General features: G+C 39.5%; 1 protein-coding gene across 6 annotated transcripts in view; it reads left to right on the top strand.

The window, feature by feature from the left end:
• Positions 1 to 25,229, top strand: part of TPPP (tubulin polymerization promoting protein) — a 73,510-nt gene that overhangs the window by 28,483 nt on the left and 19,798 nt on the right. For 4 of the 6 annotated variants that reach the window (XM_053938134.1, XM_053938173.1, XM_053938164.1 and 1 more), the window contains exon 3: positions 13,811 to 13,964. The exons of the other annotated variants lie outside the window; for them this stretch is intronic. In XM_053938134.1, coding sequence (XP_053794109.1) covers positions 13,811 to 13,964 — 154 coding nt within the window. The remainder of the gene's footprint in view (positions 1 to 13,810; positions 13,965 to 25,229) is intronic. 6 annotated transcript variants of the gene reach the window in all.

Here is a 25,229-nt window from a genome sequence, read left to right as displayed (position 1 = left end):
TTTTGTACAAAGGAGAAATCAAAAGGGCAGCAAATCCTACCCAGCATTGGCTCAATACCTTCCTTCAGTAGGTGTTGGTCTAAATAAGTCACAGATTTCCAAAAGAGTATATGCTTGCTCTTTTATAGTCTCCTCTCTGCTTTCACAATTCATTCCAGCACCTTGGAGTCTTCCCAATTGTTCCTGATAATTTTGGTGTGCAACTATGGGGTTGCAACTATGTGGGTAAACTTCACTTTTGCATGTTTTGAATAGAGAAGTGCAATGTAAATGACAGAATATCTGTATTGGTATCAACTATCATAATTTTCTGCCTTTCTTTTGGATTGGTTTCAGATGCACATGAGTCAGCACTGTAAAGACTGATATACTGATCTTTAATCCAGGGGAGGTGATAGATCCCCATAGAGAATTTGGTCACTTTATGTTTATAGCTTTCACAAAGTGCCAAGACATTATTGGCATTGACTGTTCTGCAGATTCTATGGCACAACTGAGAGTTCCATTTGTAAAATGTGTTCCCTGCTCTGGACACAGAGAGAGAGGATCATTCTCTCTCACCCAAGGAGTCAAAATGGCTTCTTTTTGAAGCTGGAGGTAGCTTTATTGTATCTACTTGTTTGGCAGGCTTTCTCTCTCTCTATAGTTGAGGTTTTTTTGTGAGGAGATGTGCTTTGCCTATGTTGAATTATTTTGGTCTCTGAGCTCACAGACATGCCTTAATTACTTGTGAGGTATACTGGGGCTTCATACAATTGTTCTTGGTTATGATCAGTAGGGGTATTTTGATTCAGACTGAGGGTTGCATTGTTAATTGCAACAACCTTCTGCTGAGATGAAAAGTGCCTAGAGATTGCTTTTGAGGTATACGAAGTAAATGGTCAGATGCATTAGCTATTTTTTCCCTAAGTTGTGCAAAGGTAGATATCTACCTCCACAAGTTATGGTAAAGATAAAGGCATAGTAGAAGAATTTATTAAAGAATATTCTCTGCATTGGCAGTAGCAGACAAACTGATTTGGCTTGTGGATCTGTAGTGGAAATGAGATGCTCTCATGTATAAGTGTTACAGGGGCTTTGCTGCTCTGTAATTTAGCCTTATCATTTCCCATCTGCACTTTTTAAAAATAGTATTTTTCTCTTCAAGTGGATCTCTTCAAATGCTCTCCTGCTCTCATTTGGAAACTGTTTGAGAGACTGTTTTGGCCACAGTCTACCAATTCTGTCTTGCTTTTTGTTTTGTAAAATGAGAATGTTGCCAATGCAGACAATTCCATCTCTAATTGCTGTTTCATAAGACATGAAGATAAGAATGACATGGGGAGCAGAACATCATTGTGGATGTTGTCATTTTAACATAGAGTGAGATCTCCTTTGCAAGGAGACATAGAATGGGAAATTCTCCAAAGTTTGGGACTGTATATTTAGAGCTTTGCTGTCACCATCCAATTTTCCCTTTCATAAGGGAAGGCAATCATCCAGTAGGGGAGAAATATGAAGTTTCTTCATTATTTCTATTATATTTCTTATTTTCTTTGAAAGAGAAAATGTCTGGTTTGTGCTGTTTGCATAACTGCAGTCTGGAATCTCCTTTCTTGAAGGTCATGATTTAGTCCTTGGCTGTTGGTTATGGCAAACAGTTTTGTGGCTTTCCCTGCATGACGACCTATGGATATGGACTAACACTGTAGTTAGTTTCTCTTTTTTCACCTGGTGTGTCATTCTTGATTTCACACTTTTCTGTCTCCAACCATGGTCAATGACTCTTACACACTGAGATCGTGCTGGCATCAGTTAACACCAGCTGTCTATTTTTAATGCTGCCACCTTCTCTCATATTGCCAGCAAAAATGGTAGAAGATACACATACATCTGTGTTTTCTCTCTGTCATCAGGATCACTGAAACAACCTCTCCCACAAACACATACTTTTTTACTTAGAGAGTTCCCTATCACTGAGCTGTCACTGGATTCAGAAATTGCTTTTGTGGTTAGATGTGATTTGACATGGAAAACAATCCAACTCTGTGAAATCCTTTGAAAACTGGAATGGTGCTGTTGTAAAACGATCTGACAATGATATTTTCTTAGTGAGACAGTCTGATAAAACTCTTTAAAAAATTTAAATTCTGTGTAATTAAACTCTAAAGGAAAATTCCACCTTGAATTAGAGGATTGCTGCTCTGGCTTCCATAGTTGCATTTTAGTTTTAGCAGTGAGTTGCTTACTGCTGAGCTGGCTGCAGCTCCCAAATATATGAAGCTGTGTTGCCGTGTTTAAATGATGTTTCAGAAATAACAAAGCAAAGCTGTTTTTGAAAAATATGTATGTTGCAACTGGGTTCATCGTGTCCAGAGAAGGGTGCAGCTGCTGGCACCGGGCATGAGAATACACGAGACAGGTCTTTGTTTCAGAAAGCTCGAGAATCCATTTATTACCCCTGGGGAGGAGGGGCGGGATGGAGAGGAAAGACTGGGCAAAGGCAGTCATGGGGTTTTTATAGGGTATCGCAGGGGTGGAGTTAGGGTTCGGGTCAAGGGAGGAGTTACTAGCAACACAAGACGGGTAGGATCAAATTCCTGTCTCTTAGGAACAGGGGCATTTCCACATATGTATAATATTTCTTATTTAAAATATTAAATGGTATTGTACCTTTCTCACAAAAGCTCACTGAAAACCAGTCTGCAACTGGAAATATTTACTTGGAGGGTAGGGAGGAATGTCCTGGAGCTGGTTACCTCAGCTATCAGACAACACTTTCTGAATTTCCTGGCCAAGAAATACAAGTAAACTTGCTGTGTCCTGGTGCAGTATGGTGATTAACAAACAGCTGCCATGCCTGAACAGTGGACTGAATATGCTCTACATGAATTCATGGTTGTGTTACTCATCCCTTTTCCTTCATTTTTCTTGTCATCGGCCAGGTACTTCTTTTCTTTATATTGACCAGTGTAATTTCTTAATTAGGATAGGAGTTTTTTCAGAGGCCTCACTGAACAGTGATCCAGACGCCTTTCTCCATAGGAACAAGAAATAAAATGTTCAAGCTGTACTTGTGGTTTTACTTGAGCTTCACAGTAATTTAAAAACATGTCCCCACAATACTCACTCTTTGCCTTGCCACCATTTTGTATTGTACTTTGTGTGCTGCTCTGATCTGGATTGGCTGAATGTAGGAAAAATGGCTAAAAAATTTGGTAGTTATTAAATTCCTGTCTGGGAATTAAAAATTCCTCATAATATTAGACATTGTAAGGCTACACAGCTAGAGTTTTTGCTGAAACATCACAGTATCTGAGGAGGAAAATAAGAAAGAAATTCCAGGAAAGTCAGTAGCATAGAAAAGTAGGGGTTTTGTTTTAATGTAATTTTAAGGAAGAACTGAGAGGAAATAAATTTTTGAGTATTATGTTGCGAGACAGAAGCTTGGATGCTTGCTCTTGTTCCATAATAAAGAGTTGGATTCAGTTATTATTCTGTCCCTTGTGCAATTGTTTACTTTCAAAGTCAGTTCAATTCTCAATGAAAACATAATTTAAGCTCTAATATCTTGAGACTTATGGAGTTAAGATCTTATGTCCAGTCCTATTTAATAATGCCATTGTTCTTTGTCCCCGAGTTTGAATTTTGTCTAAATCAAGTAGGATGTCATACCATATAACCATTCAATATATAGTTCTTAGATATGAAGCTTTTCTGTTCTGGGTCTCATTAATAAAAACAGCACTGTCTTATGTAACTCTGTTTTCTATTGTAAAAATTCTGCTTTTTATTCTCCTGTCAAATGTCATGTCCTGTTCTCGGTTAACTGATCTCATCAAAAAAGGTAATGTCTTCCCTGAATGTCAGCTCAGTCAAAACACTGATACTGTATGCAGAGAGAAAGCAGTAAGGAAGGCTACTGGTTATCAAAAGCCTGAGGGTGCTAATATGAAAGTTCATTAGGTGTGTCCCTTTTCCTATCTCTGAGTGCCATGTATTTGTATAAATTCAGGTTAGTAATATAAATGAAGTCATAAAAAATAGCTAGTAATCTGAAAGCTGTCCTTGAGAATATTTTTCTAGTCATACTTATGAACAATTTTGTATAGTTTCTATTAACTGCTTGGGATAAAATGCATTCACTTCTGCTTAGAAGATGATTGGCAAGGTGTGAAATCAAGAGAGAATAAAAATAAACCCAAATGCTGGTGTGTTGGTGGGTTTTTTTGGTTTTTTTTGTTTGTTTTTTTTTTTTTTTTTTTTTGTTTTGTTTTGTTTTGTTTTTGTTTTTTTCTGGGACGTGAATGAGACGTGTCAGCTCACATGGGATTGCTGGTGAGATGTAGAATGATACCTTATCTGTGTATCCTACTTTTCTTTCCCTGAGTTATCAGCCAGTGTGTTCATGTGCACTGCTTTAACTGGTGGAGAAAGTACAAGTGATATTGGTTCTTTGCCCTGTCCTCTCAGCTGTAAAGCCTTTGCTCTAAGCCCCTGCACTTCAACAGCAGAAAGAACTTTTGAAACTGCAGTGGTTGTATCAGCTTTTTCAGCTCTCTGAAGATAAAATGGTAAGTATTATTATATGAAAAAAGCTTCTCACCACTAGCTCATGGGGTAAGCTCAGCCTGGGGAAGACAGATGAAGTGATTAGCTATTAAGAATGCTTAGTAAATCTTCAATTATTTTAACTGCTTTAATTTATTTATTTCCGGCTGACTTAATGGGCACTATGACATCATCCTCTTGTATTTTTGTATTCTGAATGTGCTCAGCAGTGTCTCTGGCAGCTGGGCACTATATTGGGGTGTTATACTGTGGTTAGTTTCTGCTCCCTTCCCCTATGGTCTGTATGTATGCCTAGCCTAGTGCATATCCTTAAGATGACAAGAACCAAAGAGAACAGCAAATAATTTGAGCCTTCTAGAGAAGAAACAAGCATAGAAGCCTGATTTTGAGGCACTGTCTTTCTGCTCCAGTGCTAGTTTGTCCCCTACGATTTGTATCCAAGAACTGTCTGCAGCCTCTTTTTTTAATTGCTCCTAATTTCCTACATCTTTCTGTACTTTGGCCAGTATTCATGCTAATTTCACTTGCCGCTGCCATGTCCTTTAATGTCTTAACTTCCACCCAAATTGTGCTGTCAAATGGTATCAATCTGTCATACACCCAAGGGATGGATTTCTGTGTTACTGAACGACATTATCTGCAAGTTGTATGTCATTTATTGGATTCTTTCACAGGAGTAGAGAGCATTCTAAGGAGTGATAAAATTGTCTTCTATCGGTTTTGTGTATAATTTGGGTAGAGTCCACAGGGTTGACAACCAGAAGATGGATATCTCTCTTCTATAACAAGGAAAAGCTGAAGTACTAACAGACTACGTGGTAGCATGTTTCTATATCTTTTTCCAAACTCTGGTCCATGCCTGTCATGCCAAATACACTTGCAGACTCCTTTAATGTAAATTGGGGCGTGTGCTTCTTCAGGCCACAGAGTTTTCCTAATACTTCTTATCAGTAGCTAACCATTACATGAATCTTCATTATTAAATGTTCAAATGTAACATTATTTTTGTTCTCTTAAACTGAAGAAAACCTCAAACAAATGTGAAACAATTGGAATCTGCTACTCTGTTTAGCTAATTTACTCTATTCCTCTAAGCCATGTATAGCTATCAGACCTACTGTTTGCTTGGACTTTCTCTTTTCCTCATCCTCTGTAAATCCCATTAAATCTCTGTAACCCCTTTAACTCATTCTGGGATTTGCATTCTTTTGGAAGCTTTTACTTAGTAATGTTTATGCCAAGTCATATTCTTTCTCCAGTCCCCATTCATTCCCTTCCCAATACTAGTTTATCTGATAGGCTCATAGCTGTTGGGTTTGTCTAGTTTTGAATTTCAGATTTTATTTTAAAGGAAACAAATTTTCACTATGAGTGAAGCACATAGGAAGCACATAGGATAGAAAAAAAAGTCAAGAGGAGAGACGTGTTAGCTCAAGGATCAGAAAACAGAGTTTTCATAAGAGAGGCCTAAAATTACTTAAGTTGCAATTAAGTCAAATCAGCTACTGGTTTAGTGAGCCGTTGATGTCCTCTTGCTTCAGATTTTCATAGTTTAGCAGCTGTCCCAGTTTCAGACACTTAGAATAAACTGGGCATACTCTTCTTTACCCTTGCTCGTTAATGAGACAAAAAGCACCAGGAGGGAAAACTGACCATTCCAGGTTCAGTTCCTGAATAAATGACCTGAGGTGTTCTGCCCTTGTGGCCCACTCCCAGAGAGGTTTCTGTAAGTGAAGACTATTTGCAAAGATATAGTGAGAGAATTTTGTACTGCATTTTGCATTGTGCTTGTCTTGTTTTTCTTTCCTAGAACACTGATAATGACATTCACTTGTGTTCATGGGGGTATATGAAGCCATCTAGTCCAGCTGCTGTACTGTGACTTGGCCAGCATGCTATCTATCTTAGAGAGAGTAATTGTGAAGGTCATCTGGATGTCTTCGTTGTCAGTCATACTCTCCCCGTCAGTAGAATCCACTTGTGGTAAATAGCCATGCATTCAAAGGTGCCTGTGTTCCAGAAGTGACTACTACTTTAGCTGAAAATCTCTGTTGTAGCTTCTTCCTAGGATTATTTTTTTGAAAATATCATCAGTGCCTCTTTCCTCACAATTTGCCAAATTACTCCTGCTTGCATCAATATACAGATGTCTAATTTCAGTATCCCAGTTTTACCCATTAATTGGACAGATGTCTGATGTGAAGTGGTATCTGAAGTTTTGTTACCTTAATTTTGTTTTTTGAACCATGTCTCTTTAGAGCTTTTAGTTAAGTGCAGTGCAAATACCCTGATAGTATTAAAGTAGCTTTCTTCACCTGTTCATCTATCCTCAGCTGTATTGTTAAAATTTATACACAAGCCTGTGATTTGGGTTAATTATACATTGTTCAGTTTAATCCAAGAAAATCTTCTCTTTTTAATATTTGAGGGTTTTTTTGCACTGTACATCTGAGGAGTTTTTTATTCTGTTCTTGACTGATACAGCAACAAACCAGACCTTCACAGGATATCTCCATTAGATTGCAAGGTTCTACCAGCCTGCTTAGATACCTAGGGACCTACCTTTAGTTTGGGACTTCTTGGCTATGAATTATTGTGCTGATAGCCCACAGAAATTCTGAGCTGTGTAAGAAAGAAAGTGAAAATTGTAAACTACAAAAAAAAGAAAAAAAAAAAAAATTAACCAACAGCCCTGCAGCATAATCTGCTTCTTGGTTAAACAGCCTTGGACTTTGTGGTGATAATATTACAGCAGACATTCATGGAAAAAAATACATATGTTAGATGAGTGTTGTGTTTTGCAGAGACAAGTACAAACCTATTTTGCTTCAAGGAATTTGAATTTGTCTGTGGTACCTTATGATTGTCAAGGTGTGCAGTACAAATACCACTAGCAATTGTTATCAACATACATTATGTTTATAGACCACATCATGAAGACTTAGTGTTTTTACAAGTAGCAATGAAGAGAAAGTGTCTGTTCTACTAAACAAAGAGGCGTGAATGCTCTGAGCTGTAACAGCAATAATAATAAAGTTGGTGCTGTAAAGTGGAAAGTAAGAAAAATCTTTGTATGAAAATCAGTAAGTTTCAGCTGTAGTAACTTTTTGGTGTGGCGTGTTACGATAAAAGAGAAACAGCTGAAGTGTGAAGTCAGGGCTGAATGTCATTAGGAAATATGCCTTTAGTTAGCCCTTAGGATAAAACACCTGACTAATGGTCTTGTTCTCAGTGATGATGCCTTTATATGATTAATTTGGATAATTTTCAATGTTTGCTTCTGATAATTTAGAAATGTTTCTTAGTATTAGGAAGATGTAGATGTGGGACAATAGTGGCAAATCAGAAATAGCCTGATCATGCTTATTGTGCCAGTAAGTCAGAAACTGTGACAAGTAAGCTGCTCATGCGTTCTCTTGCCAGCATGGTCCTTCATTCTGTTTTCTGAATGAATGAGACTGCCTTGGAAGGGAATAAACATAGAAAGTACCTGAAGTCCTGTTCTAATTTGCAAGGAAAGATGCTGTTGAGTTTTACTTGACTGCTCAGTTGATCAGACACCAAAGTCTCTGGTGAATTTAGAATTGCAAACAAAACTAGTTTATGCAAAAATGTTTGTTGGGCTCCCACTTCTGTTAGAGTGTTTTTAGACCCTTATTGGACCTGCTATATTCCTTAGACCGTATATGACAATTTCCACAGCAGAACAGTCCTGGTTATTGTATCTTGCTGTAATCCTGACATACTAATCTGTCTGACATGCTAAGAAAAATAGAACCTTCTCTCAGTAATTCTACATTTTCTTTCCTATCTTCAATGTAAGAAAATAGAAAACTGTCCTGCTGTGATGGGAATTTGGGATGACTTTTTGTTGGTTGGAGATTACAGCAGGACCTATTAAGTTGTAGGCTTTGTTCTGTTAATACTGAACTGTTCTAGTGCTCTGGAGATAAAGATCTCTAATACCAGTCAAGGATTTTGTCTATCAGGTATATGGAGTGTAATTGTGTAGCTTTTCAGCTGAAATTGTGGGCAACTGTTAATCCAAATAGCATTCAAGTCCATGGTATCCATTTGCAGCAGTACGCTTTCACATTTAAGAACTTGGGGCACTGTTAGTAGTAATATTTGCAAATGAAAGCTGCATTGCTTGCTGTTCCAATCTCCTTTGGGCCAATGTTAGATACTTTGCAGTTTGTTTACTGTGCTGATGGCCAGACATAGAACTGATGCACCAGATATAGGTGAACTTGGGCTCCCAAGAGCAAACTGAGGATTTCAAACTTCAGTTCAGAATCTCCCATTACATAGTAGCCACATGTGGAGAGACTTATCAAGGAGGGGGAAGTGATGGGAAGCTTCCTAAAATTCTTCTGAGTATGTTCATTCTGTCTATCCCAAGTGTAGACATAGATACAGGAGGCTATCAGTATTGTACCATGAACATAGTTTCTGCCACTGAAGGATGATGCATTATAGTAATTCTGTTTGTTGTAAGAAGCAGAGTTTAAAATAGAATGGTATGTAAGAATGTATCCTTTCTAAACATAAAGGTTTCTTTGTGTCATAATGAAGTATAGGGCTTTAAATTTTTTTATTATTAATGTCCCTCATATATTTCCTTCTTTTCCTTGAAGTGGCCAAACTTATGACACCTAATTTTGTAAAATCCTTTTTTCCCCTCTATCTTCCCTTGTTTGTTGCTATTTTCCCTTTTGTCTTATTTTCTGGTCAGTTTTAATTTTCATTCTGATGCCTTGATTTTTAAATATTTTTTTCAACAGTTTTTTATCTTTCTATGATAACTCTCTGGAATGCTAAACCTAAGACATAAGTGTTAAGAACTGAGTGATCACCCTTGGCATACTTAATTGTGGACAAGTTGTTTGAACTTGTAACACTTGAAAAATGAAAGTGAATATATTTGGTTTGTTATTCCCATGGAAACGAGATATTTATAATGAGCTTTTATAAACAAGCTACAAATATACACAAAGAAGCTGATTCTTTGTAGCAGTTGCTTAATAAAAAGGAATTAGTTTATTTGGGGGGTTATAGCTTGGGGTTTTTTTCCTAAGTTCATGTGGTCTGAAAAGCTGGTATAAGGAAGGGATTTCCTGAATGTGAGCAGGGCATTAAAAATGGTGAAAATAAGCTGGGGGTATGACAGCCTTGTGTGTTACGCTGTGTTCATAGTATTATAATTTTTCCTACAGTTTGAGTTGGAGAGAGGCTTTTACATGTCATCTAGGTAAACACCGTCACCTTGCCCGTCTCCCAGTGAGCAGGGACATATTGCATGATACCGGGTTACTCATAGCCCCATCCAACCTGACCAGGGGTGGGCCATCTATCATTTTTCTGGACAACCTCTTGCAGTGCTTCACCACCCTCCTAAAAATGACTTCCTTATATCTAGTCTCTATCTGCCCTATTTAATTTACAGCTATTACCTTGTCCTATCACAACAGCTCTGCTAAAAAGCCTTCCTCCATCCTTCCTTGTAAGCCTTCTAAAAGCTGCAGTAAGATCTGTAGCCATGTCTCCACCAGATTGAACAACCCCAACTCTCCCAGCTTGTCTTCATGGCAGAGCTGTTCCTTCTCTCTGATCAGCTCTGTGGCCCTCCTCTGGACTCACTCCAACAGGTCAATGTCTTTCCTGTGCAGGAACCCTAGAGCTGGATGCAGTGCTCCAAGTGGGCTCTCACCACAACAGAGTAGAGAGGCAGAATCCCCTCCCACATCCTGCTCAGGTGCTGCTTTTGGTGCAGCCCAGGATACAGTTGTTGGCTTTCTGGGCTGGGAGTGCATGTTGCTGGCTCATGTCCAATTTTCCATCCAATAGTACTCATAAATCATTATCCTTACGGTGTTTTTGTGGACCTGGATTGGACAGAGTGTAAATCAAGGTTTGTTGAAAGACTTTTCTTTTCCTCTCTCATTTCTACTTCAGTCAGTGGTCTCCTATATGTTCAACCCATGACTATGCAGACAGAGGAGAGGGGACCATGCTGTTCTAGTTAGTAATCATGATGACAGCAACTGCTCAGAGCTCTTCAAGACCTGTCTCTAGAGGGAGGACAGGATTGCTGATTGATAATTTAGATGCTGCTTCCAGATGCTGCTGGTACATGGCATACATATACTATACCTCACATACCAAAAGTGCAAGAACATGTTGTGTTCCTTGGGTTTTCCACAAGACTTGACATATGTTGCAGCTGTAGAGTTTTGGACATAATTATGATGCTTTACAAGTAGATTTGATAATATTGTAATCGATGGGGGAGCAAGAGGGGATATTTTTGGAGTGCAGAAAAAGATAATAAATTTCAAAATTAAAGCTGTTTTATTTAGGAAACTTGGGCTATAGTTGCAACAATTCCTTCACTACCAATCCTATTTTTAACATAACTCCAATTAATGTTGTTTGCTGGTAAAGAATATCAGCTATGATGCACATTTGTTTCTCTTTCGGGGCTTAGCTGCAATAGTACATTGGTCATATATGTGTCCAGTTTGTGGTTTTACCTTAAGCTAAAAGGGAAAAATCCATGCATTTCCTTGCCCCATGTAATTGATAGGGAAGAGATGAAATGTGAAAGGCAGGTATACCTGTTTCTTAGACCAAATGTTCTTCGTTCCTCTTGGCAGCTATATTTATGTATTTTTCCTTTTAGTTTGTGCAAAAAAGTTATGCTCTTCTATTTAATAAGTGTACATCCAGAAATTCTTCATGTGTTAATAAAACCCTGAGACCAGTTCATTTGTTTAGAGCGTGGCGCTAATAGCGACAAGGCCATAGATTTGACTACTTAAGGGTTGAACTCGATGATCCTTGTGGGTCTGTTCCAGCTCAGAATATTCTATGAAAAATAAACAAGTCAACATGAATTTCTGCTGGATTTGGTGAAAGTGATCATTCTCTTTCCTGTTGCAATGATCCTGACTCATGATCCAAGCTAAACCTATGTGCTACAGAAAACTGCTTTTGGCAAGGCCTGAATGCTAGGTTTGGCATGAATCTGTAGAGAATTTAGGGCCTTAGGGTGTTGTTATGCTGAAGCCTTGCAGTGATTGCCAGTGCTTTCTTTTTCTAAATGAGAGGCAAAACAAAATGAAGTCTTGATCTCTTGTGCTACTTAAAAGTTCTTGGACATGTTTCATCAGAAGAGGGATGTTAATCCTATGAATGAGAATCCTGGAGAAATTCCAGGTAGTTAATTGCAGTTTATTCCACCTGTCTTTCTGAGTAATGAAGTGCTGGATTATATTCTTTATTTCTACTGTCATTATGTTCTTTTACCAGCTAATTCTGTGAGATACTCCAGCACATGCTTTACTTAAAGCAGACAAGTAGTTGCAAACAGCAATGTTTGGTTAAAAAACACATAGAGTTTATTTTGTGGGTGATACATATGTTGGGCTGCATTGAAAATAAAGAATGCTAGTAATGAACAATTACGTAAAGGGTTCCCTTAGTGTTGAATTTTGTTGTGAATAACAGGTTTCTCTTTGTTTTAAAAGCCTGGGATAAAATTTCATTTTTGTTTAGTTAATTAAGTAGGAGTCACTTTCTAACTGTTGGTTGTTAAACCAGAAATTTCATTTCCCCTTTTCATTAGTGGAGGCGTCCCCCAGCTGAGAGGGATTTGACCACTGAAGGTACCTAAAAGAAGATCAAAGATAAATCCATGATGTATAGCTGAATTGCTCTTCACAATAGTATTTTTGACGCTTGAATTAAAGTCAGATTTCTGTGTACTTCTTTTCTAGCCCAAGATTTCTATTGCTGGTGCATACTTTCTCTGTCCTAGCATCTATTGTTTATTCCTATGTAAACAGCTGTCTCCGTTGAAAGGACTGTTCTGGGTTGTGTGGTGCTGCTTGGTTATTTTTTCCCCTGATTTGCTTGAAATGTTCTCTAAATTGGTATAAAAAGAAATGCTCAAGCAGCACACAAAACTTATGTAGTAGCATGTTTCCCAGCAACATGGACTTTTATATATTACTTTAACTTTGAGAGTTTTGTAATGTAAACATTTTCTGCTTTTGAAGATAGTACTATTTAAGATTATATCAGCATAAGTATCAAAACATCTTTTTGAAAATGGCTCTATTTGATCTGCTAAACTTTATTTCATATTATATGGCTAAATTTTGGGGTGTAAATTCTTATTCTAAAGATCAGAGAATCTGTAGTTTACTAATACAAGAAAAGATGTGGTTTGTGTCTGCTGTAATTTTTAACAACTAAAAATAATGGTGAGTAAACTCACTAATGCTGTTGCTTCATACCTGAATTTTGAAATGAGGAACACTAAAACTAGGTTAATATTAGGGAATTGAGCGGAACAGTGCATACTCTGCAACATTATCTCCTGGCTAAACTGAATATTTTAAAATGCTAGAAAACAGATATGCATTAACCTCCTTTTGGTTAAACATATCACTGTAGTGAATGCTTTGTAAGAGTTCTATCAACTGATACCTTTGGTGTGATGGACCAAAAAAGATCTGCAGGAATGACAGTATATACTGGTGTTTGTAAAGTGTGAATTTCCAATTCATCAGAATTTGCACCACATACTTGTACAGCAAAATTTAAGAGTTTACCAGGCTACTATATTGTGTTTTCTATGTACCTTTAAATGTCTTTTGAAGATGATTGTCTACAAAGGAAAACAGGTGTTGAATTTAAATGTGTCATTTAAAAACTTGTCAGTCTCCAATTGAGGAGGAATTTCAAGTTTTTAATTGCTTTTCAATAGTTTGCTCTACGCAATAGCAGAATAATTCTTAATATATTTGTGAATATATTAATAGTGACTTATAAATAATATGATAACAAGTTACTTAAAGAGGAATAAAAAGTAGCAAATAAAAAGACTTGCCTAAGATGCTTCAGATCTTGTCTTATACATACAGGCATTATAAGTGAATCAACCAAATGAGACTGTATTTAATTTGATGAACTGCAGGCATTTTGACAGTAGGCCCAGTCACTTTATTTCCTTTTTATTTCTGAATATTTGTCAAGGGAAGTCTATGAAGTGCTATCCTACTGATGTACATATAAAAATAAAGTGATATTCCTGGGATATGTTTTATTTTACACCATAAATGGGCTGCATGGGTCTTCCTGTTCTGTTGCAATTTTCTGTTGTTCAGTGTGGTAAACTGAAACCATTCTGCTATTCTTGAAATGCTTTTTGTGCTCTCTTGTAATTTCTTTCAATTGCTGTGTGTTTCAACAGGGGAAAGTCTGTAAGAACTATTACTTTTGAGCAGTTTAAGGAAGCTCTTCAAGAACTCTCCAAGAAGCGATTTAAAGGCAAAAGTGATGAGGAAGCCCTTCAAGAAATGTATAAGTTAATTGAAGGAAAAGGCCCAGGTTTAACTGGAGTAACGGTATGTTACTGGTCTAATGGACAGATTGTTTCTACCTGTCCTTGTTCTACTGCAGTGTTGCTATGTTCACCACTTTCCCTCTAAGATCCACAAATCCAATTTCTCTGTGAGCCCAAAGGTAGCAATTGCTAAGCAGAATGGGAGCAAAGACTATGCAACAACTGAGTATTGCACTACTGTGTGTTCTTGTGCGGCACTGTCATTGCTCGTTCTAGGAATTGTACTACCACATACTAGCACCTCAGGAATATCCTGAGCTCTTGTGTATGCTTAGAACAATGAAATGTTCATGAAGAGTGGCGTATCAAAATCAAAAAGAGTATAATGACATTAGAGCCTCAATAAAAAGTTGTAATATGTTTTGTGAAATACCAAAAAGCAAAGGCATCTTAAAATACATTTAATTACACCATGTGAATCCCAGAACACTGGAAATCTGGGAAAAATTATCATGTGGTCTGGTCTTTGTTTCTTTGTTGTTCCAAGTCTGTCTGAGCTATAATGTTCTTTCTTTTTAATTTTAAAATACTGGTATTAAGCTTTGTATGTGAAAAGGGAGCTATAAAGCATTAGCTTGGTTGTCCTTTTAGATGCCCAAGCTAGGCAAGCTTTTATGCAGTATTTTAGGAGATACTGGAGTGTTTACCATCACCTTGAATAGTTCTCAGTTCATCTGCTTAAAATTTGTGATCCTCCTGAATTTTGCCTGTAAAGCTGTGAATGAAAATACAATCTATTCAGAAACTGCTTCTTTACAAATGATCAGTGTAAATATCAAGTGGGAAGATCTCTTTTGAGTTATAAAATCCTGCAAAAAGCTGACTTATTTTATTTAATTACTCTTCTACTCTCATTTAAAATAAGTGGTAATTTTGATAGAGACTTAAAATTTGAACCTTCCTTTTTGTTCTTCATTTACCTTAATAAACTTGAATAACTTCTTAATCTGTTCAGGGATTCTTTCTTCAAATTGTGTACACTCTTCTAGGCCTCACTCCTGATTCCATTTTTGGCATTTCAGCAGGCAGACATTGAAATGAGCGGTGTCTGCTGCTAAGGGAGTAGTCTCTTTCTGTGTGGGGCGCATGGATGAGAGAGCTTTGCAGATGCAAAGTAGTATCGTATAGGTTCAGCAGAGGTATATGAGTGTGCCAGCAACAGGGGGAAAAGAGTGGTGGGGGAATATGAGCCAGAGATGTGAGGCTTGACTGCTCAATATGTGCCATTCTGGGGAGAGTTGAAGAAGTTAAGAAAGGGGAATCAGAACATCTTCTTCTGCTACCTGGAAAAGTAAAGGGCAGGAGGCAGAGCTTAAAAAGGAGGGAAATTGCAGGCTGGGAGTGTGTGTGTGTGTATGTGTGTATGTAAAACCAAATTTCATGTTTGTTTTCTCATGTGATTTTAGTTCCTGGATGGTAAAAAAGACCCACAAACTTAGCAATTAAAAACATTAAAATAAATAAATGAATACATGGCCACTCTCCTCTGTCCTGCAAACCTGGAGTGCAGATATGAATTCTCTATACAAGCTGTTAATGCTTTGTTTACTTTGGGAAGTCAGTATTGTGGAAATTTTAAATTGTGCTGCTTTCTGTATGGTTAGATAAAGCTACATTAAGTTTTTCTTAAAAGTTCTAAGGTAAGTTAGTCATGCTATGTAGAGTGTGCCCTGCTCTGTAAAACTCTACTATACCTCATGTAGATTTGGTTCAGACAGAAAACTTTATGTGACTACTGCCTACTGACACATTACTCTAAACATGTTAGGGAAGGAGTTGAAAGCATGGTTAAGTGAAGCTTGTGAATAAGAATACTTCAGCAGCATGTGTGGAATTTTGTGTCTTAGCTTTTTCTCATGTTCTGTACTGGGTATTCTGGGGAAGTAGGTGGCAGAGGCAGTATGTGTGGACTAAATGGCAGCCTGGGGAAAGCACTCCTTCAGCAGGACAGTTGGAAAGTTTACCTTCACATCAGACAATGAGGATTTTAGTACATGTTGGGATAGAAGTGATAGAAGATTTTTTATCGTCTTCTTTTTATTTTTTCTTCTCCTTCAGAATGTTGCAGAATTACAAAAATCCCTGCTTGTTGTTGATGTGGTTGAGAAGGCTCAGCAGACAGACATTGAAACCTAGTGAATTTTAGGCTGCTTTCTAATCTGGGAACAGAACATGTATGATTGACTTTGTCATACAGGAAGAAAAACATGGGAAAGTGATAAGGGTTAATGAAGCCAGTGGCTTTATTAGCTCACTTGATGGTGATCTCTCAATAGAATATACAGTGCAGGTCACTTTGACAGCTTGTAAACAGAGATGTAAATTAAGTCTATGGCTTTTAATTTATCCTCATTCCTACACAAAGGTTACAAAGAGTAAAACATTTTCTTTCTTTTCCTGTAGTAAGAGCTATGTGCCATAACAATGCTGAATGCATTTTTACACTTCCTAGGGAACACATCCTTGCTTTGGTTTTTGCTTGCTGTTAAAACTAGTTGAACTTTAGTGTATATTCATCAGGGTCCTTGACATAAAAATGCAGAACAATTTCGAGTGCAAGGAATCTGGGATGATCTCGTTCAAACCTTCTGCTCACAAGAGGGCTAACTTAAAGCCAGATCAGGTTGTTCAGGGTTCAGTCCAGTGAGATTCACGGTGAGAGGAGTATGGGTGGCAGGGCAGTACAGCAGCAACAGCACTTTAAAAGCTGGATGCTGGGTGCTCAAGGAGATGCTGATGTGGGCAAGATCATATTCTCAACAAAATGTACCTGTTGGAGCAAGGGCAAGGAAGCCAGAGTGCAGTCCACAGAGTGTGGTAAATGAGACAAAATAGTTGTTGCAGCAGAAGGGCAAAGAGGGCTAGGAATTCCACTTTAGACTATGTGGATCTGCTTGAAGAATACACAGTGGTAGTGGGAAAAAGCCGCAGCACATGGACTTCCATTAAGATGTAGAAGTCTGCAGAACTGCCATTAGCATATCAGAGTTCTTGGCTCTATTAGGAGGAAGTCTTATATCCACCTTGAATGCTTCAGAGAGCTCCTGTGTCTTCTCAGAGGTCAGGGCAGTGGTGGCCACTCTTGTGGGAGATGTGCTGTGGTTGAGGTCCTGAGATTCCAGATGGTGGCAGAAGATGAAGAGGAGACTGATGTGGTATTTGTGGAAAACCCAAGCTACACAAGGTGAGGAAGGAATGACAGCTGGAGACCAAGTGGACAGAGACTATTGAGATAAAAAAGGCTGAAATCTTGTGGCTTTGGGCAACAAAAAGTCACAGATCTGCTCCACCTGCAGTTGTTCAATTTCAGAATACATATAGTATCCTAAGCACTCGTGGGGATCAACAAGACCTGTTAGAAGTCAGCTGAGCCTGAATTTAGAGTTCACACAAAAAGGGGAAAATGAGTGATAATGTTGACCAGCACTATCTGACACTGTGGGGACAGACAGGTTCTTTTAAGAATCCTTGGTTGAATGAGAGCTGGACACAGATCTGTAGTTATATCAGGCCTTAGCATGAGTTGTGTCTTAGTGAAAATATGGAAAGGACTTGAGTGAACAGTTACAGAAGATTTTGCCATCCCAAATATCTCATGTGTTATTATACTTCCCTGTTCTGTAATGGATGACACTATACTCTGACAACAGTGCTGTACCATGAGTCAGGAGTATGGGTACCAGTCACAGAAAATTACTGGAGATTTTTCTCATGGATGATCAAGGCATGACTTGTGGCATTCTGGTGTTTCTCCCGGGTCCGGAGCAGCTGCCGTGCCCGGCGGGGCACCGCGGCTCCTCCGGTCCCGGTCTTGCCGCTGCTCCCAGGCTCCGTGGCTCTGGGAAGGTGGGTCGGCCACTTCTACCGCCATGCGGGAGGGACCTTGATAAAGGGGGAGAAGGAAGGACCAAATTCCCCACGGCAGGAACTGAGAGCATTTTATTGATGTGCTCCCAATTCCTGAGTTGGACAATATGGCCGCACGGCCCAGGCCTCGTGGGAATTTTATGGAGGGAGGAGCAGGGTGTGTCACGTGGTCTGGGAAAGCCAATAGGGACGCAGTAGGGGATGGCACCAGGACCTAGGGCGGTCCTGGCCATGGGGGAACCAATAGGGGCATGGCAGGGGCGGTGCCAGGGCCCTGGGCACTCCCGGGGCTGTGGGGGTGTGGTGTGGAAGGCAGGAGCCAATGGGGAAGTGGCAGGGGCGGCGCCAGGGGCCCCGGGCAGCCCCGGCCACGGGGGAGCGATAACAGCAGGAAAGGACCCACAGGAGGGATGGGAGCCAGGCCACATGGTCAGGCAGCTCGGGAACCGGGTACTGCAAGGAGGGGAAAACCAGGGGATACATGGGGGTACACAGGATTTGCTAAGACACCATCAGAACCCCGACCTAAACCCAAAGTCCGGGATGCAGCAGGCATGTATTTTCTGATGTCACCTGATGTCTGAGGAGTTTTATTGCTTGGTAGGTGCCAGGATCTGGGATTGTTGCAGATGCACAACCAAGATTTGTCCAGCTTCCTGAGATGGACCCGTTCTTCCTGTTTCTTTTCCTTGTGGGTACCCAGAGTACTGCTCTGGAAGTAACCTGGTGCATATAAAGAGGAACTGCAGAGGTTTAGGGATGAGGGTGATGGGTAAGGAGCTGAGATCTTGTCTTGCCAATCCCGAAAGGAAGAAAGATTGGGTAGAAGTAGACTGTATGGGTTCTGTTGAAGATGGGGTTTTGGCTTCTAGAACCAGAGAAATGAGGACTACTCAGCAGAGATGGAATAAATCTAACAAAGTGGAACAAGAGTATTTTTACACACTAAGCTTACTGATCTGCTGAGGAGACTATTAGACTGGGTATGGAAGGTTGCCGTAACCTGAAGATGAAAGATCATAAGGGGCAGCGCAGATATGTTGAGGTGACAAGCCTGACAAGCCTTTCCCTTCTGTAAATGCAACAGGACATGGGGTCTGTCTCTAACGCCTGCACACAAAAGCATATAGTATGGGGAAAGCAGGGCAAATTAGATGCAGAGATGTGATTCACTGGGATTGTGCAGGTGTGTTAACACAGCTCTTCTGACTGGAGTGCTGCACTGGATAAATAGAGACTCTTCAGGAAATACATGAAAAAAATGAGGAGGAGGGATTGTAGTCTATGTAAAGGCTTATGTTAACAGCATCTAGCTTTGGACCAAGTCTCATTAAAGACTAGTTGTAACAGTAAATTGAAGAAGGATTCAGCAACACCCTCACTGAAAAAAAAAAAAAGGCTTTGTAATATGTTTCCCTTTCTGTTTTGTCTTCACCACCAACAAGAATGAAAAACTCCTCAGAGAAGTGTTGGCACACTGTTTTTGTGGAAGGTCATATTAATCAGGCTGCTAGATCCCATGAGTTGGGATCATGTAGTAACTTGGACTGTTGAAATGCTGGAGAACTGGAGTTAAGGGGCTGATCTTAGAGAGGAGGAAAGGAAGGGGTCTCTTGTAGCTGCCAAAAAACACCTGATTTGCCCTTATGGCTGGACTTTACATGGTCTTCTCTTGATGGAGCTAGACCTGGGTCAGGCAGATTGGACAGATTAATGTGAACTTGTTGCTCTAAGTGGTGTCATATATAAGGCACCTTTTTGTTGTCTTGTCTCTAGCTCTTACTCACTTTCTAGTAAGTGAGAAAGTTTAGTTATTGTATATAGTCTTTTTTTTTCCCTATTTTTACAAAGGTTTTGGTTATTTCCAGCAGATTGATAATTTTCGAAACCTTGCTGAGACTATGAATGTTGGTGCCGATTCTACAGGGTCCCAGAGCTTTTTAATTGCATAAAGAAATCTCCATGGCAACTTTTTCTAGGAGAAGGTACTGTTAGATAGTGAAGTTTTATGGCTGAAGGAGCAAATGTAGGAAAGCATTCCATTTCAGCAAGGAAAGCTGACTGCAGCTGACAGTGTAGCCAGGAGTACTGTGGCTAAGGTGTTGCACCCTTCTGGTGAGGAGTAAGAAGAGCAGCTCACCTACTGCCTGTCACCAGTGTTTGTGGCAGTGCAGGCACTCCCAGCACTGATTGCTGGAGAGACACAGTCAGCCCCTTGGGCAGGCAGGGACTGTTTCTGTACTATCTGGACATTTGTAATTCAGGAAGGAAAACCAACCAGACAATCCTACTGCAGCGTTTTGCATCATTAAGTTTCTGCCTAAGCTGTGGAGCAGCTTTAAATCAATCCCAAATCTTTGTCAGCGATGGCAAGCGGTGGAAAATACCTTGAGGCAAAGTTGTTTCAGTGGAGCCAAGAATTCATTGTGAAAGCGAGGGCACTCGGTGTCTGTTTGGAATGTGTGATATTCCTGAAGTCCAGTAGGTTTTCTCTGTGCTTTTCCTTCCCAGGAATTGGTTGTGGAGAGCCTTTTGGGAATGGTGCCATGCTGTGTGCAGAGCTGCCCAGCACAAAGGTCCTGCAAGGTTGCCAGGGGCTGTGGTGCTGCAGGAGTGATCCCTGCGCAGCTTCAGGAGTGTGGTGCTGCACTGCCCTGCTCATGGAGTCCTTTGCACTGTGCTGGGTGCAAAGGTTATGTGACATTTGCTTGGGTTTTGAACTGTGAGCTTTGAGGAAGGGATGGTCATGTGTGCTGACAGAAAATGAGGAACACTACCTTGGCAGCACTGAAATGTCTTTCCTTTTCTTTGCCTCTACTTTGTTCTGGAGGGAAAAGTCCTGCAAGTGTGGGAAATCTTCCAGTCTCACACTGTTACCTTATTTTCATCATTGTGGCTTCACTAGCTTCATGTAATGCTTCTAGCCTTTTGACACAAGAGTTGATTATATGGGATCTTTTGAGTCCATAGAATTCATACAGTTTTCCTGCTGCAAACAAGCCAAGCCACTGCAGCTCCAGAGCTTTCACTTCATATATTTTTCCTTGGCAAGCTGCTATATACTTCTGTACTAGAGTAGACAAAATGCATGTTCTTGACTTTTGTGCTCTCATTTCCTTTTTACTGTAGTTCATTTCAGTTTCTTAAGGGCTGATATTGCATTTCTGGAACTAATTCAAATTATTGAAAATAATGAAATGGATTGTGTTGCTTGTTCTGTAAACTGGTCCTTGATTCATTAGTTATCTTGAGGTAGCAGGCAAAATCTGTGTCAAAGTTTGCCGAGTTGCCTTTCTTGAGAAAGGGCAAGGGAGGAATGCGGCATTTGTTAAGGTTTACAGAGTTTAAAGATAACAGCTTTCACTTCCTGTCTTTGGTATGAGGGCTGCTTCAGACAGAAGTTGGACTATTGGTAATATGGAATTTGGATGAGATGTTGGATTGTTTTGGCTTTTTTACTTACCTGCAGTGTGGTCAGTCCCTGGAATAAGTTGCCTATGGAGGCTGTGGGACTTTGGAGGTGTTCAGGACTTGACTGGAGAAGTTTCTATGTAAGCCTCTTTGAGCCTTGCTGTGAGCAAGGCCTTACGCTAGATAAAGACTCATATTCAAAGGTTCTTTCCAACCTAAATTGTTCTGTGACTTAGTAATTTTAAGTTTTGATAATCCTCAGGGACAGATAATCCCCCACTCTTTCCAGGCTTGACCAACCACCGTGGTGAAAACTTCTCACGTGTCTAGTTGGAATTTCATATCTTCCAAATCATGCCCATTATTGTTTACTTCTGATCTGTCTCTGTTGAGGACGGGAATAAGATTTGTCTCTCCCTTTTTAATTCTGAGTCTTTATAAACACATTTCTGTCATCTTTTCCATGTATGTCACATGCTCCAAGCCCCTTGTTATCTTAGCAGCACTTCTTTGTAGACACTAAGACAAAGTGAGGAAAAATACTGAATTTCTAAGAAAAAATTCACAAAAAAAAAGAATAAACTCAATTTGGAACACTAAATGATCATGTTTGATTCTGTTGTGCTAAGTAAAACTTTCTTCCTAAGACAAAGGTTTTTTTAAATAAAAAATTGAAGTTCATGGGCACCTTCTGTGATATGCAAACCTTGTGGTTAACTGTATGTGCAAATAAGAGATGGAAAATGAAGGCTTCTGTGGTCTCAGAGAAAAAAAAAAGGGAGGAAATTTGCCCCAAGGAATTTATTGCCTTTAGAATAATGTAACTAGAGAGATTATATAACTTACTCTAGATAGTAAACAGTTCAAGCAGAATTGCTGTATGACAACTCAGAATCATTTGTATGTGATTCATTGTGAAAAAGAAGGGAGTGTAGTAACTTGCTATTGTGGAAATTGTTCTCATCCAGCCCTTTGTGCTCTTCACTATATTTCTTCCTACATTTTTCTTCACTTAAGAAGGATGGTCACCTTTCTCTCCCCACCCCCCCCCCTTTTTGTATTTGCCTCCCCATAACCTTGTGCAATAATGATGGGTTGTAGAGAATGAGCTCATGGCCACCCTTTCAATTGGTTTTGCCTTTTGCTCAATTCCCAATTTAATCTGCATAGTTGATTTTGTTCAGTAAAAGAAAAAAAAAAAACATTTTGATAAGAACAGTTGGTTGCACATTCAGTTTATAAAGGCTGTTCACTAAAAATAAATCATCAGCTCATAGAGGAATCTTTATGGATAAACTTTTCATGTTAAGACACTGAAAGTAATGGTACAGCTAATCCTAGAAATCATATCCAGGCACATGAAGGAGAAGAAAGTCATCAGGAGTAAGCAGCATGGCTGATCACCAAGGGAGAGTTGTGCTTGACTGACCTGTAAACTTCTACAATTAAATGACTGCCCAAGTAGATGGAGTAAGAAGAGAGTACTACAGTGTCTACCTAGGCTTCAGTAAGGCCTTTGATGGAGTCTCTTACAAGAGTCTCACAATGCGGTCCTATAGTGACTGAATGAGCAGACACTGAAGTGGATTGAAAACAGGCTAAATGGTTGGGCCCTGAGGGTATTGATGAGCAGTGCCTCCTAGTTGGAGGCTGAAAAACCTGATGTAGCCCAGAGGTCTATACTGAGTCGAGTCCTTTTTAATATCTTTATTAATCATCTTCATTATAGGGTGTGGTATACTCTCAGTGAGTTTGCTGATGACACAGAGCTGGGAGGAGTGGATGACAGGTCATCCAGATGGGATGGTTGCCATCCAGAGGGACCCGACAGGCTGGAGATCTGGCCTGACAGGAACTTCAGCAAGTTCAGCAAGCAGTGCAAAGTCCTGCAACTGGTGAGGAAGAGCCCCACTCACCAGTATGTGCAGGGGGCCATGCAGGCGGAAAGGAGATTGGTTGAAATGGACCTGGGAGTGCTCATGGACACCAAGCTGAACATGAACTGGAGAGGTGTTCTTGCTGTATGGGATGTTACTGGTATCTCAGTTTCATTAAAAGTATTGCCAAGCAAACAGCATGCTCCTTCCCCTCTGCTCAGCACTGGTGAAATCTCATCTGAAGTCCTGCATTCAGCTCTAGGCTCCCTGGAGAAGACTGATAACCTACTGGAGAGAGTCCAGAAAAGGACCATAAAGATGATGGAGGGACTGGAGCATCTCTCCTATGAAGAAAGGCTGAGGGAGCTGCGACTATGTAACCTGGAGAAAAGAAGGGTCAAGGGTGAATCCCATATCCATGTATATAAATACCTGAAGGGAGAGTGCAAAGATGATAGAGCAAGGCTCAGTAGTGCTCAGTCACAGGACTTTTCTATGATTCTGTGATATATAGCACCACTAGCTGCTTCTGGTTGCTCCTGAGCCCGGGATGGGTATGAAATTGTTGTATATTCTACTCTGTATTTACAAAGACTTTTTGAATGAAAGCATCTTAGCACAACCTTAAAAAGAAAGGAGTATTTTCTTTTTTGTGTATAGATGTTCATCATAAGAATGATGGAAAAGAATGAAAAGGAGAAATGAGGTGTTCTGCATAGCCTTGTAGTGGCATCTTATCTCTGATCTTTTATGTAGATACATCAGTTCAGGGAGTGAGAGCATAACATACAAGGAATTAACATTGATTGGATTTTGTATTGTTGGAAACAAGGTGAGCCTCCCATTTTATAGGAATTTTGCCAACAGCAAATCAACACGATTTCAATTGTAATAATCTGTCATATGTGGGAAGGGGCACATCAGTGACTTGACATACAACTTAGGAAAAGGCTGTGGTTCTTACTTAGTGAAAAACAATTTGGAGAAAAAATGTTCACCTTGCAGCTACTGCCTTTAATGTTCATTTCACATTTTGTGACTCCTGTGATGCAGGAAGTGTTCTGATCTATCTTGGGCTGAAAGACCACCAGATGTGGGATCACTTTTACTCTTGCTCTCGATTTGTGCTGTTCCTTGTGCTGCGGTTTTAGGTTTTGCTTAATTGTTTTTTGGGACAAAAATATAGTATTTTTTAACCTGCCAAGCTGTTGCCCATCTTCAGTTTTCTTTGTGGGTTTGAAATGTGTCTGCACATTAATAGGAAAAGGAAGGGCTTGTGTAGCACGCTGCTCTTGTTGTAAAGTTGCACCTTATAAGTCATGTGTGTTGAGGTCTTATCAGAATGCAGGTGTCTTGATATAAACACCACATTGCTCAAGTTTACCACTGGGAATAGTTTTCGGGGAACGTCCTTCATTATTGACATGAGCCATTCTATTAATCCTTGTTTTACTGTTTCTTCTTGCATGTTAATATGTGTGCATTTCCATCCACACACACAAGTTTTAGTATGTATATTACTAAATATGTTACTGTACAAAAATTCTTGTATGTTTTATTGTAGTTTGTGTATTGAGGAAAACTTTGTACATTTCATGCCACACCTTTGAAACAGAGGAGCAGAAGCTGTAGTCTTTCTGTTTCAAAAAGTGATTAAGTTTACCATTACAAATTCTCAGAATAGCAGTCGGTCCTGAGAATGAATTTGGTAATGGAAAGGGCAGTCAACTAGAGTTTCTGAGACTTCTCTCTGTGGATGTGATGGTAGAGAGTGTATGCACATGCAGATAAAACTGATTTTCTGTAAAGTAGTGTTTTTTAAATACAAGGAAAGCAAATATGATTTAAGTTTAATTAACTACATATTGACTATATTGCCCTTGTCTTGCATTTGGAGTTTTCCTGGTTAAAAGGTTCTACCAGGTCAATGTGAACAAGTAAACTATATATTAGACCAATATTTCTTCCTAAGCATTGTCTTGATACCTATTTTTTCAGTATAGAAAAATAAACACTTCTGCAAATAGTAGTCGTAAGACTGCAAGACAGAAGTCCCTAAAGGTCATTTAGCAATGCTGTTTTGAGCAAAGAATGCTCCAGTGGTCATTTTC

Source organism: Vidua chalybeata, chromosome 1, assembly GCF_026979565.1.
Source record: "Vidua chalybeata isolate OUT-0048 chromosome 1, bVidCha1 merged haplotype, whole genome shotgun sequence".
Taxonomy (NCBI): Eukaryota; Metazoa; Chordata; class Aves; order Passeriformes; family Viduidae; genus Vidua; species Vidua chalybeata.
Note: the sequence above shows the minus strand (reverse complement) of the source record. Positions and strands in the feature narration are given on the sequence as shown.